A 12606-nucleotide genomic window follows, 5' to 3' on the forward strand; every position below is an offset into this window, starting at 1 on the left:
GTCGCGGCCGGGAGGGGCGGGGCAGGCGCTGCGGGGTGGGGGGGGTCCCCTGGGGTGCTGGGGTGGGGGAGGGGCTGCGGCGGCCCGGGGGGGCCGGGCTCAGTCGCTCCCCCCGCCGCGCGGCCTCTCTAGTCGGCGCTCGGCGCAGGCCCGGCCGGGTGTCACGGTGGCCGAGTGGTTAAGGCGTTGGACTCGAAATCCAATGGGGTTTCCCCGCACAGGTTCGAATCCTGTTCGTGACGGCGCCGCGTTTTTGTGGGCGGGGGGGGCCTGAGCGTTCACTTCCCTTTTAATAAACCCCCTCGGCAGCGGGGAGGGGCCCGGGAGCGACAGCTTTACCCGTACACACAGGGAGGGCTGCAAAGGGGGGGGCTGTCTGCATTTACTGGAAGATGCGGGGGCTACAGAGCTGGGGGGGGGAACATCTGGTCTGGGGGGGAGGCTGCCGAGCTGATTGTGGGGGTACATCTGGATGCGGGGGTTGCAGAGTTGGGGAGCACGTCTGGATGGGGGTTCCCAGAGGAGGGCAGGGATACATCTGGATGTGTGGGGGTGAGGTGATCTGGGGTTGCAGAGCTGGTCCTGGGGGGTGCACAGCTGTACTATTTGCTGGGGTGGGGGGCATGGCTGGCAGGGGGGGACGTGCAATTTTTTGAGAGGGGGGCAGTTGCAGAACTGGCTCCGGAGGGAGCACATCTTGATTTGCTGAGTGTAGCGCAGGGCAGATGGGGAGATCTCTGAATTTGTAGGGGGTTTGCTAGAATGCTGAATATGCTTTGCAGGGAGAGGGGGCTGGCGGAGGGTGGGGCTCCCCAGAAGTGGGGAAGCAATCCCCTCTTTGTGGGGCAGGGGGGCGCAGCTGAATTTATGGGCTCTTTTCTCTGGGAACCTTCACCCACACCCAGTTTGGAGTTGCCAGGCTGCGGGGCTATTTCAGGGCAGGGAAGGGGACCGGTCACCAGCCAAAACCCAGCCAGCCCCACTCCCCACCCCACACTCCCCCAGTTCTTCTCCTGATCCTTTGACTAGACCCCCAGCCCTGCCGCACATCCCTGGGGCTCTGGATGCCAGTGCCCACCCAGGGGATATTTGCACCCCTTGTTCTGAGCGGTGACTTTTCGGCTCAGCAGAACCACAGATACAGGCCGCGGCGGGCAGAGGGCTGGACTGAATCTACAGATTAAAAGCCCTGGGAAAAATTGGGGGATGGGGGGCAGAGAATTAGGGTTTGTCTTTGCTGGAGTCGGTTTGCCACAACACAGCTACGTCGGTACGACCACATCCGTGCAAACCACGGGGCTCGAAATGTCGCACCAGTGTAAACAGTGACTCCCACCCGTACCGTGCACATAGCTAGGAGGCTGGGGAACCTCCCCCAGAGCAGCTCGGCTCTCTAGCCTGTTATTAAAGGGGGGCTCTGTTCTCCAGCCTCCTCAGCATGGGGCAGAGCCTGGGCTGCCCCCCGCCAAACGGGAGCGGGACCCACTGCAGCTTGTGCCGAGCCCACCCTGTCCACTCAGTGCAAACCCAGAACAGATTCAACCCACTTTCTGTGAAGTGACAATCTCGCTTTGCTCCTGGCTCCAGCCCCTGCTTGCAGGCAGCACCCTTGGCAGGAGATAAAAGAGGCCGGCAGGTTTCATTAGCAAGTGCAAAAATCAAATCCCACCCAAAATAATATTGTGAAAGTTACCGTGAAAAACACAAACTCAGGCAGAGGGCAGCCAGAAGGGTCTGCAAAGGGAGGCCAGGCCACCCTGCCTGCTGACCATGTCCTCGTAAGGACTTGGCTAGCTCAGTGGCTAATCTCTATAAACTTCATACTCAATACTCGGGCCACCGATTGTTCATTTTGGCTGCCTCTTATCAGCCTCACCCGAAACAAGACGTTACTGGCCCCAGGACAAGTCCAAGCAGCGTGGCGAATGCGTTCAAAATAAAAGCCCCCCTCGGCTTGCTGGCAGGAGGAGGAAGCATTTGAGGTCTGCTGGGGCCTATGTTTTAGGTCCGGCCTGGGCCCGAGCGGGTCAAGTCATTTTCTGACCCAACCCCAAAGTCGAGTTGCCTGCAGGAGGGGGCATGCGGCCACCGCTGCGCTGACCCCATGGCCAGGAGCGGGAGAGCCCAGCCGGCGGTTTCTCCACCCGACGTGACCCAGACCTGACACTGGTCGGCGGGTCCCAGCGGGTCCCAGGGCTCTGGGGAAGGAGCCGAAGGGGGCAATGCTACGTAATGGGTTTGTGGATTGCGGCCCGGGGCCCATCCCCGATCTGGGGGCTGGTTTCTATCTAGCACAAAGCCATCTCCCTCCCCCTTCCAGGGTCTGTGCCATCTTCGATGGCAGGGCTGGCCTGGAAGTGCAGGGGGACAGCAAAACTCAGCTAATGGCAAGAAATCGTGTCTCATTCCTTGGTCCCCCCCCAGCTGGTTCCAGCGGTTATCTTTCGTCCTGTGCTTACCTGGGCAGCACGCTGGGGCCTGGGCCGTCATTCTGGTGTGTTTGTCCAGCACCTAGCGCGGGGGGGTCCTGGGCCTTGACGGCACTCCCAGGTGCTACTGAAACACAAATCATTCGGGGTCTTACAGCAGCGGCAGGAGCCACCGGCATGGCCCACCACGGCCCAGTGCCATGGGGACACAGAACACAAAGACAACCACCAGGAAGAAATCGTCCCATTCTAGCCTCCCGGGCAGAGAGGAGGGCACTGGCAGCCAGGCTGTGGCAGGGTCAGGCACGTGAACCCGGATCTCCCGCGGCCCCATCCTGGCCTTGAGCTCAGCCGCCAGACCGTCCTCCCAGAGCTTGTGGGTTCTGGAACGGAAGTCGCGTCTGCACGAGCTGGGGACGGGAGGAGCCCCCCACACACACCCACAAAGCTGCCTCCTTCCAGTCCCATTTAAAACCTGCTTTGCCAGGACGCCTAGGGACCCTTGACAGCGGGCAGGCAGCTGCCGTGCTGGGCGCTCGCCTGGTCTGCTGACCAGGGCTGCCCCGACCGTCCGTCTGCATCCGGCTGAGGGCTCGTGCCTGACGCTTAGATCGCTGTGCAGCGTCGAGCGCAGTCGGGTCCGGGTCCGTAGCTGGGGCTCAGCGGTGCTGCAGTCACGCCCAGAACAGGTTGAACTTTCCCCTCACGGAGGCGGCCTCAGCCCTTACGCTCATGCTGAATTTCAAGCGAAGGCGTCGTCCCATTCTCAGGTGCAGACGTGGGGTGACACTGGTCTCCTCTGACCCCCTTGCTGAGTTTGGCTGAAATCCTGACACATGAATCGGGAAACCTCCCTCCACCCCCAGAGATCCTGAGGTTAGTGGGCCTTTTCCCTGCAGGCCAGATCTTGTGCCTGCTGCGGGGGCCTTACGGGTAGAGCCCTGGCTGGCTTCACGTCCAAGCTCGGGCAAAGACGCCCATGGGACCAGCTGCTTCGAGCCGGTTTCCCAAGTGCTCGGCCCCCACAGCTGGGGGCCGCTTTTCAGCCCTGGCCCCCAGCACCTGGACTCGTGGGAAGGTCTGGTCCTTCGTCTCTCCAGGCATCAGCTTCCCCATCAGTAAAAAGTGAGCAATCCCCCTTCCCTATCCCCCACTGTCTGTCCCGGCTGTCAGGCCAGGCAGGGCCCCTTCCTACGTGTACAGCCCCTTCCTACGTGGAGCCACCTCAGTCACAGCTGCCCAGCCCGGGCTGTCACTGGGACCCACGGCAAACTGGGGGCGGTAGCCTGGCAGCGCCATCCTGCCAGCAGAGGGCCCCCTAAGGCAGCCCAATGGGGCGAGGCTCCAGTTGCACTTGGCTGGGGGGTGGGACGTTGGGTGGGGCAGCTGCTCCGCCTCACTCATTGACTGGGGCTTCTAGACGCTACCGGGAGACACCCGGGAGCCCAGTGTGCTAGGCGCTGTACAGGCCCAGAGCACAGACACCGCCCCTGCCCCCCCAAGAGCCAACCAGCCCCTGCTTTGGATTCTCCGCCCAATCGAGCACAAGCCGCGTTCAAACAGGGCGATGGCAGCGTGCGGGGTGGGGATCCCGCTGGCCACAGGGGTTTGAATCTCCCCCCAGCTGCCGCACCGCTACCCACTCCCTGGGGCGACCTGGCGCCAGCTCTGACCCAGTTCAGCGTCACGGGCTGCAGGGCCACACCGTGGCTCACCCCACCGTGCCCCTCGCAGGCGCAGCACCTGCCCCTTGAGCTCAGGGAGAATCTCCACAGAGAAGCAGAGGTTCGCATGGTTTATGCCCCCAGTAGGGGGCAGCGGAAGACGTCAGCCAATGCATTCGAGTATAAGGACTCTTGGGTCGCTCCCATCACCCCCAATGTATTTTGTTTGTGGGTGGCTCATAGAGCCCCCCGGACAGGGCCTGACAGAAAGCAGGGTCTGGGTCACGTTGTGGGCTGGGGTGGTGTCTCCCCGCCCTGCCCAGTTCAAAGAGCTCTCAGCAGCCCATGGAGTCAGGCGCCCAACCTGCCCCCATAGCTCCGAGCACAAGCTTCACAGGCTGGTGTCCCGGCCCTCCGCCACCCTTTCTGCTAGGCCATTTTCAGCAGCTCGGGGCCACTTTGGACAAATTAAAACCAAGGAAAATAAAGCCGAGTCCAAGCTAGGAGCTCGTTGGTGCCAGCGTCCAGGGCGATTCTCATTCATTTGTAGCCCAGCGTTGGAGCCATCTAGTGTCTGGTCCAGTCCAGCCTCACACCATCGAGCCGCCGAGGATTTCCCTGCTTGGGCTGAGAGATCCGGCTCCTCCCAGGGGCTTGGCGGCCTGCTGGAGGAGCATGGCTGGTGGCAGGATGGCAGCTGGCTGAGGCCGGGTGAGCTGACGGTGGTGCGGGTACCACAGCATCACAGACAAGCTCCAAGAAGGGATCAGCGGCCCCCCAGTGCTGAATTTGTAATGAAAGAGCAGCCAGAGCTCGAGGATTTTTTTTACGTCCACAACTGCTGCAGCACGTCCAGAGGTGCCGGGGCTCTGAACTGCCGGGCCCGGAGGTGCCAGGGCTCAGCCCTGGCACAAATTAAGCACTGCCCCTGCCCCCCCATAACAAAGCCAGGCCCCACCCCCGGGAGCCAACAGCCTCTGATGAGACACAAGAGGTGGAGTCAGCCATGTGGTGTGTGGCAATTAGCACTCCCTGCCCCCCAGCCACATGAGCAGACAGCAAAGGGGCGGAGGAAATGAGATGGGGGTACAAGCTGCTACATGCCCGCCCCCCACGCAGCAGCATCACAACAGTGGCTAGAAGCCCCAACAGCCATCAGAGGTGCAGGGTGCTGTACGTAGTGTGGAGGGCGTCCCTGCCCTGGGTTGCTTACCATCTACAGCAACCAGGCCCCAGGGTGGGAGGAGAAACAGAGGCACAGAAAGCAGCAGCAAGGAGCCCAGGGTCACAGGGTAGCAGCAGAGCCAGGTCTCTTGAAGCTGGATTAGGCCTCGCCTTTCTTCTTCTGGAGCTAGAAGATGGGAAGTAAATGCACCTGCTCCCCCCGGCCGCCGGGGCACCCTGCCAGGCCCAGGCTGATCATTAGCAGAGCAGAGATCGAAACGGGGAGGAGAAATTGGACACCCACGAGCCATGCAAGAAGAGGGAGCCATGGGGGACGTTGGTGACCCTTGTAACCATGAAACGCCAGCAGCTCTCCCCTGAAGGCACATGGGGACCCGCGGGCCTGGCCGCCGGTCAATTTCCCCAAGCCCTTAGTGCTAAGGATTGTCTGTCTACTCCAGCCACAGAACCAGCTCCCCGGGCCTTAGGCAGAGCCCATGGTCGCTCCTTCCCCGCACTCCTAGCCTTTGGCAGGACCCGTAGAGCCCAGGCTGGGTGCGTCACGGTGACTGGGGTTCGATTTGGATGGGTAAGAGCGGGCCCGTCTGTTTCAGAGCACTCACAACCTGCCCCCAAACCAGTTCACACAGCAGCAAAGCGAGAGAAACGCTGCTTGAGAAGGTAGCCGGGTGACTTCCGGTGTGTTTCGAGACGTGATAGTGACAAAACGCTCCAGAAGCTTTTTGAACCTCATTCCGTCATTAGGTCCTGACCTCTCCCTGCCATAAGTTCCCAGCAAATTTAAATCAATGTAAAAAAAATGCTAAAGACCCAGAATTTTGTGCAACTGAAAATTAAAAAAAAAAAAAAAAAAAAAATCGATAAAAAATCAAAGAGCCAAAATCAGCAATATTCTCCCTCAAAACGACCAAATAAAGTGAATTCTGCCCGTCTAGTGTCAGTAGATGGGGCATGTTTGGGACCCTGGGACAATAGGCTCTCGCCCACCCTGCAGGCGTTTGCCGGGTGCCTCCTAGGCCCGGCTGGAGGAGGGGAAAAACAGAACAAGCTGCTGGTCACAAGGCTTAGAAGCCGGAAGGCGTTTCCTGGGAGGGGCAGGAGCATCCCATCCTGAGGCCGGTTTGTTGCTTTCCTATGCGGCGGCGTGCGCAGAAGGGACCCTCCAGGCCAAGGCACAGAAAACGGGACTACGCGGAGATGCCGCCTGACCCCTCGCCACTCCCGGTCGTTTGCTGGCCCATGACACTTCCCCAGGAACCCCAGCTAAGATTCCACCCCCAGCCCAATGCCGCTGAACCCGCACGCGGCCTGATGGGCACTGCTCCAGCACATCGGAGCCCCGTCCTGGGCCTGGCCTCCTGTGGCCCACGCTCTGTACAAACCCATCCTGCCCCTGGATGGTGCTGGGCACGGCTTAACCAGCTGCCATGCTCCCCCCCAGCACGGGAGCAGTTGGAACAGTACAGGGGAAGGACGGTTAAGGGACAGGGGCTTGGGAGATTCAAGACAGAACCTGCCGTCCCACGGGGAGCATTTAATGAGGCTTCCCCCTCTCGCAAAACACTCAGAGGCCCAAGCTGGAGAAGGAGATGGCGGTACTTCTGGTGCCGCAAAGCGCCGGAGGGAAGCGGATGCCGGCTGCAGCAAGCAGAACCCAGCCCGATTGCAGGAGGAAGGGGCCTGAAGAGCGTCTGGCCTGGCTGCCCAGCTGCACAAGTGTGGGGGGGGGAAGGAAATGGAGGAACTAGACGCTGTCAGCCCGGTGCCTGGAAGAGCCGGAGGCCGTTTGAACAAGCGCAGAACCCGTCGCATCATCCTTCCAGCCGGCAGCCTCGGGAACCAGCGTGCACCAGAACTGGTCCTCATGGGGGGGACCCCACCCGGCCGCTGGAATAAAGCCAGGACCACAGAGGGGGAAGAGCGCAGAGCAGACAGTGGAGTGGGGCCAGCCCCTGCTCTCCTCCCCTGCCCCCAGAGCGCGCAGGGCCCCAAGGGAGCGTATGGAAAACTAAGGGGCTGGTACCCGGGTTCTTTCACGAGGCTGCTGCGTACCCCCGTTACGGCCTGCTGCCATGGCTGCTTTTAGCAATAAGCAATAGTGGTTTCAGGCACTTTATTGGTTTGCTGAAATCTCCCTGTCCAGCGCTAGCGCGGGGGATCTCTCGCCGCACAGAGGGTAACGGCAGCTCGGGACGAAGGCGCCGATGGCAGCAGGCCTATGGGCCTCTGCTTCCAGAATAAAGTCACCTTGAGCCCATCACGGGGCAGAAGGAGCTTTAAGTCTTTGCTCTTCACGCAGTAATTCCAACATCTTGGGGACAGAGTCCATCACAGAACGGCCCTGGGAAGGAACTAGGCTCCCAGAGGCTGAGTTACTCATGAAAGGGGACAGACATGAAAGGGAGGGAGGGGGAGGGAGTTTGTATTTGAACCCCCCCACACCCATCTTTTTGGGGTGGGAAGCTTGTTAGGGCTCCTGAGTGGCGAAGAGGTTGTGTTAAACATTCCGGCTGTTTGCCCCTGAGCCCCAGAGGGAGCCAGGCGGGGACCGACCGCAAGGGCAGGGGAACAAGCTTTATTCAGACTATTTCAAAATGATGCTTTTGCCAACACCTGTTGCACTCAGAGACCCGTCGAATGCTTGGAGAAAGGGGCGGGGTTGGTCAAAGATTCACCACCACCCCCTCCCACCTCTCGGGAAAGGACTCCCACATCCAGCAAACCATCCATCAGAGCTAGGCAGACTCGGCCTTCCTGCTACTTGAGGCTTAAGAATAAGCAGGAGAATTCACATACACGCTTCCCTAAAGTATAATCAAAAGGGTCCAGTCCCAGCCTGCCATGCCCCCGTCCCCCTCCTCCCCACCCTAGGACACTCCTGCTGCTAACTTTGCAATAGCTTGAGCAGCGTAGCCTCCAATGCGGGCTGGGTCCTGGATAAGTGCTGGCAGCCAGGGGCTCCTGCCGGAACAGAGCCTTGCAAAGCAGATCTTTCCTCCCCGCTGAGAACTCTTTCACTGCCTGCAAGAATGGGGACATTTAAAGTATCCCTACTGGCCTCTGAATTAGCACCGTTGGGCTGACTGGGGGTAATTCCACCTCAGAGCCGTTGTTTCAGGCTCTCTGCAAACCCAGGCAGCAATTGGCGGTACTTCCGGGCTGCTGGTGGGGGTGCACGCCCCTCTCGGGGAAACGTTAGGAGAGGGTGAAGGCAGCAGAGCCGTTTCTCTCCAAAAAGAAAGATTGGCAGCTAACCCGTCAAGCCAGAGCTAAGAGAAGCCCGCCTAGGAGAGCCCAGCTGTGGATACGAACGCCCTGGAGGGAAGGGGTGCAGCCGCCACGTCCAAACACGCTACTGCTGAACACCCCGGGGGACGGAGCCCAAATCCGGGGCAGGAGCGCGGAGGGGACCGTTCAGTGGCGAAGCAGACGGAGCTTACAGAGAAGCCAGTTTCGTGACGGGACCGGGGACCATGTGAACACAACAGTCAAATGCTCTCTTCCCCAAATACACTCGTCTCTACCCCCCTGAAATGTTGTGGGCTGGCCCTAGCTGGGGAGGAGGGGGGGGAAGACTTCCTGAGGAGTACATCATAATTTCGGGCCATCAGCAAGCTTGCCCCAGCCCCTTGCATATGGGGTTAACCTCCCGTCTAGAGGCTCATCCAACAGAAACCCCCCAGGGCTCTGTGAGCTGCCGAAGTGGCCCTGCAGCAAGTCGCCTGGTTAGATCAGCAGAAGGATTTTTGTTAGCAGAGCAGAGCCCAGCTGTCCCTGCATCAGATTCTTGCAAAACCCCAACGAAACGCCAGGCTCATCAAGCGCTCAGGATGGTGTCGGCTGGAACACAGCTCCCCCCCAGGGTATTTTCTGGGATTCCTTTGTGCAGCAGAGTAATAACCCTTCCAGGAGTGCTCATGCTGGGGGACTCCAGCCGCAGTGCACGGCCGATACCGGTTTCTAGCTGGCACCCGAACAAGGGACTTGCATAGAGAACTAGCTATTAGGCACAGGCTCATTTGTAGGGTCATTTCCAGTGGTAGAAGTCTGTAGAGAGTATACAGCAAGGTGTGAACTGCACGCAGCTGGCAAGGAAAGGTCATGGAAAAGCAGAAGCAGGTTTTGCAGGGTTTCCATGCAGGAGAGAGCGCCCGGAGATCGGAATGAAGGATTGGAGAGTCAAGAAAAGGCAGTTTATTAGTGCAGTCAACACAATTAAACAGCACACACAAGACACAACCAGCGAAGACACCATTGCAAGTCTAGTCTGATTTCCGAGCGCCCAGTTCCTCCAGTGGAAAGGAGACGGAGGCCATCTCTGGAAGCGAAGGGTCTAGTGGAGGCGGGGGAATCAGTTTAAAAAAAAAAAAAAAAAAAAAAAAAAAAAAGAGAGACCAGCTAGCCAGATACAGTTACCAGGTTGGATTTAGCAGCTTTTTCTAATTCCTGAGCATAAGGGTCTGGGTTGGGCAGAGCTCCCACCCAATAATTCCCCTTCTACACACGTCATCATCGAGACATGAGTTCAAACACAACCCGCTCCATACCTCAAACTGATCCGACTTCTGAAGAACACGCCAGATGCTTGTAACGTAGGATACGAGACACACGGAAAACTAACAAAGAGCTTCTACAACTGCAGGGGGAAAGCCAAGCCATGTCCTGAAACAGAGAACTAGCTGGATTTCCTCAAGAAATATGCTGCATTAAAACAAAAACAAACCAACCCACATGAGCAAATTTGTCAGTTGAAAGAGAAACAAAAATGCATTAAAAGAAGGACCCTAAAAACTCCGCCCAGGCAGGCCGGGCGGTAAAGGTGAATGCCAAACTGAACTCCTGCTGCAGTTTACAGAGCCTCTAAAGCAGGACGCAAAGGCTTCCCCGGATGTCCACCGAACAGTGGAGGTAAATTGGAAACAGTATCTGGACAGCGTGAAACAAAACCCGCTGCTGCGGCTCGAGAGCAATAGTTCTCACGCAGCGTCTCCCTGCCCATGGTCTGCGTTGCAGCTCCAGGACCAGAAGAAAAGGGGACAGGCTCCCATTTCAGCAATGGAGATGGTCTGCGGGGTAATCACCCACTGGACAGCTGCTGCCCCTGAAGATGGTCTCCAAGAACTCTCACTTTTGCAGGGCTGCTCTGCCAGCTGGGGCAGGGTACGGCAGACGGCTAGGGCAGAGGGGTGGGGGGGTGGGGGGGTCTGATCTCAGTACGAGTCCTTGCCAGCGGCGGAGGGAGCTCCGCTGTTGACCGACTGAACGGGAACCCAGGAGAGGTGCTTGTTTGTGGAGCAGTTAACTGGGAATTCAAACTCTTACCCAGCCAATTTATGTCGCCCTATTCCCAGCTTCTGGCTAGCAGCTGGGGGGCTCAAGCTATTCAGAGGACCAAAGAGATGCAAGCAGTCTCCAAAGGGATGGTAGTGTCAAGGTCTGGATTAAAGCAATCAGAACCTCTTATTTATTGACAATTCACTCCCTGTCCCACACGCAGTCATCTTGGGCACAAAACAATGAACTAAAGAGGAAACAAAGTCTCCAGGCAAGACAAACACTGAAAGAAAGGAACAAAAACCAACCCACCCACCCCCCGCAAAAAAATCCCACAAATGCAAATAAATTAAATTCCCGACAAATAAACTTAATTGAACCTGGCAGCATTTCTGGCCACTGTATTTAAAAAATAAAATAAAAGGAAAAAATACAAACAAGGCAAAAAAAGGTACAAAAAAACCGAATCACAATCACAAGTGTCTGAAAAAATACATAAAGCTCTTTGTCGACTGTTCAACGCGCACACAAACAGGACAGCTGAATCTAGGTTCTGGGCAAGAAGTGGAGACTCTCTACCTTCACTGGCAGGTAGAGAGGCCGTCCACATTACAGGCTTCTGGAGTCCGTCTCCTCACTCGGAGCGTCCGGTAGGCTCAGAGTGGGAGGGCTGTCCAAGGAAAGAGTTTAGTTCCACTTCCAATTCCCCCGTGAAGCCGGGTTTCTCCCCAACGCAGCATAAGGCCACATGGCCAAGCTCCAGAGCGCATTTGCTCGACGGCTCAGCTGTTTGGCTGCAAAACGCCCTTATGTTGAACTCACTACTCACTTGTGGGGAGAAGGGGGCGGTTATTTGGCATCACTCGTGTCTGCAGCTTAGCCCCCCGGCTGAACCGTCAGCGGATCTGAGCAGGATCCCCCTTCCCACCTCCCACCAAAGGCTGCAAAGCGAGACCTGCCTTTGCAGTCCCGCACACCACGCAGGCGAACGTGAGCCCGGCTGGAGAGCTGTGGCTTTCACGCGGGTGCCTCAGAGTGAGGAGAGAAACCGGGATGGGGCGGGTGGGGAAAAATAAAGCTTCGGCACAGACGTGAGCACCGTGCGGTTGGGTCACCCCAGGGCAGCACCATGCCGAGATCCGCTGGCCCGTTTGGTTTGGACTATGCCAGGAGGCCAGGACGATGGCAGAGGTGTCAGCTTTCAGGCCCCAGCGGGCCTGCTCTAAAGCCTGCAGTGGTTTCGAGGGGCTGTGTGCTTTTCAAAGCCAGTTAGAAGCCACACGGACACTGGACTGGGAGGCGGATCTGCTGCAAGAGGAAAACCGCATTTTGCATTTGATGCTGGGTGACTGCCCAGCGTGACGAGGGAGCGTTTGCCAGAGGCCTTTAATCGCTTTTTAAATTACGAGCCACACGCTTGAAGGAATAATGCCCTGATATAATGCTGTGACTGACGGGGGTGGGGAGAAGATGTCAGCGGCTTAGACAAGTTATTTTTTTTTCAAGCACAAAATGTTTCTCTCTCTTTAAAAGTCTTTAGATCTCCTCCACTCCGTGTGCAAATATCATCACCAGCCCCGGCTCGAGCACCATGTCCTCCCCCATGTGCTGGTTCTCGCAGGCCATCACCACCACGGCCTGCTTGCCGGGGATGCGCTTGGCCACGTAGTTCTCGTAATAGCGCCGGTTCATCTGGCGGGTTTCCAGGGTGGCCAGGCCCTGCGGCCAGTTCCGCTCATGGGCGTTCTCGATCAGCTCGTTGATGATGGACGTGGGGCACCCGCTTTCCACCAGCGAGCGCTTGATGACCGCCTGGAGCACGGCATCCGGCGTGGAGATCATCCCGCCCCATCGCGTCACCCGGGCAGGCTGCAAGGAGTTCACCCACCTGTAAGACACCAAGACACCATGGGTAAAATACAGGGGCACCCAGGAGACAGTAAGTGCTAACAGGCAGGCAGGGACTGCTCTGCCAGAGAACGAGACATGCAAGACGGCTACTTCAACGTGATCCTCAGAGGCAGGCTGGCCACATCAAGGATTGTCAGAGGTTC

General features: G+C 58.2%; 1 protein-coding gene and 1 non-coding gene across 5 annotated transcripts in view; one reads left to right on the plus strand and one right to left on the minus strand.

The window, feature by feature from the left end:
* Positions 1–160: 160 nt before the first annotated feature.
* TRNAS-CGA lies at positions 161–242 on the plus strand. The gene has a single exon. It is a non-coding gene; the product is annotated as a tRNA-Ser (tRNA).
* A 10455-nt stretch (positions 243–10697) lies between these two features.
* RNF41 (ring finger protein 41) overlaps positions 10698–12606 on the minus strand; it is a 32832-nt gene continuing 30923 nt past the window's right edge. For all 4 annotated transcript variants that reach the window (XM_037883896.2, XM_037883893.2, XM_037883894.2 and 1 more), the window contains one exon: positions 10698–12440. In XM_037883896.2, the coding sequence (XP_037739824.1) occupies positions 12089–12440 (352 nt within the window). In that variant the 3' untranslated portion in view covers positions 10698–12088. The remainder of the gene's footprint in view (positions 12441–12606) is intronic.

Source organism: Chelonia mydas, chromosome 20, assembly GCF_015237465.2.
Source record: "Chelonia mydas isolate rCheMyd1 chromosome 20, rCheMyd1.pri.v2, whole genome shotgun sequence".
Classification (NCBI taxonomy): domain Eukaryota; kingdom Metazoa; phylum Chordata; order Testudines; family Cheloniidae; genus Chelonia; species Chelonia mydas.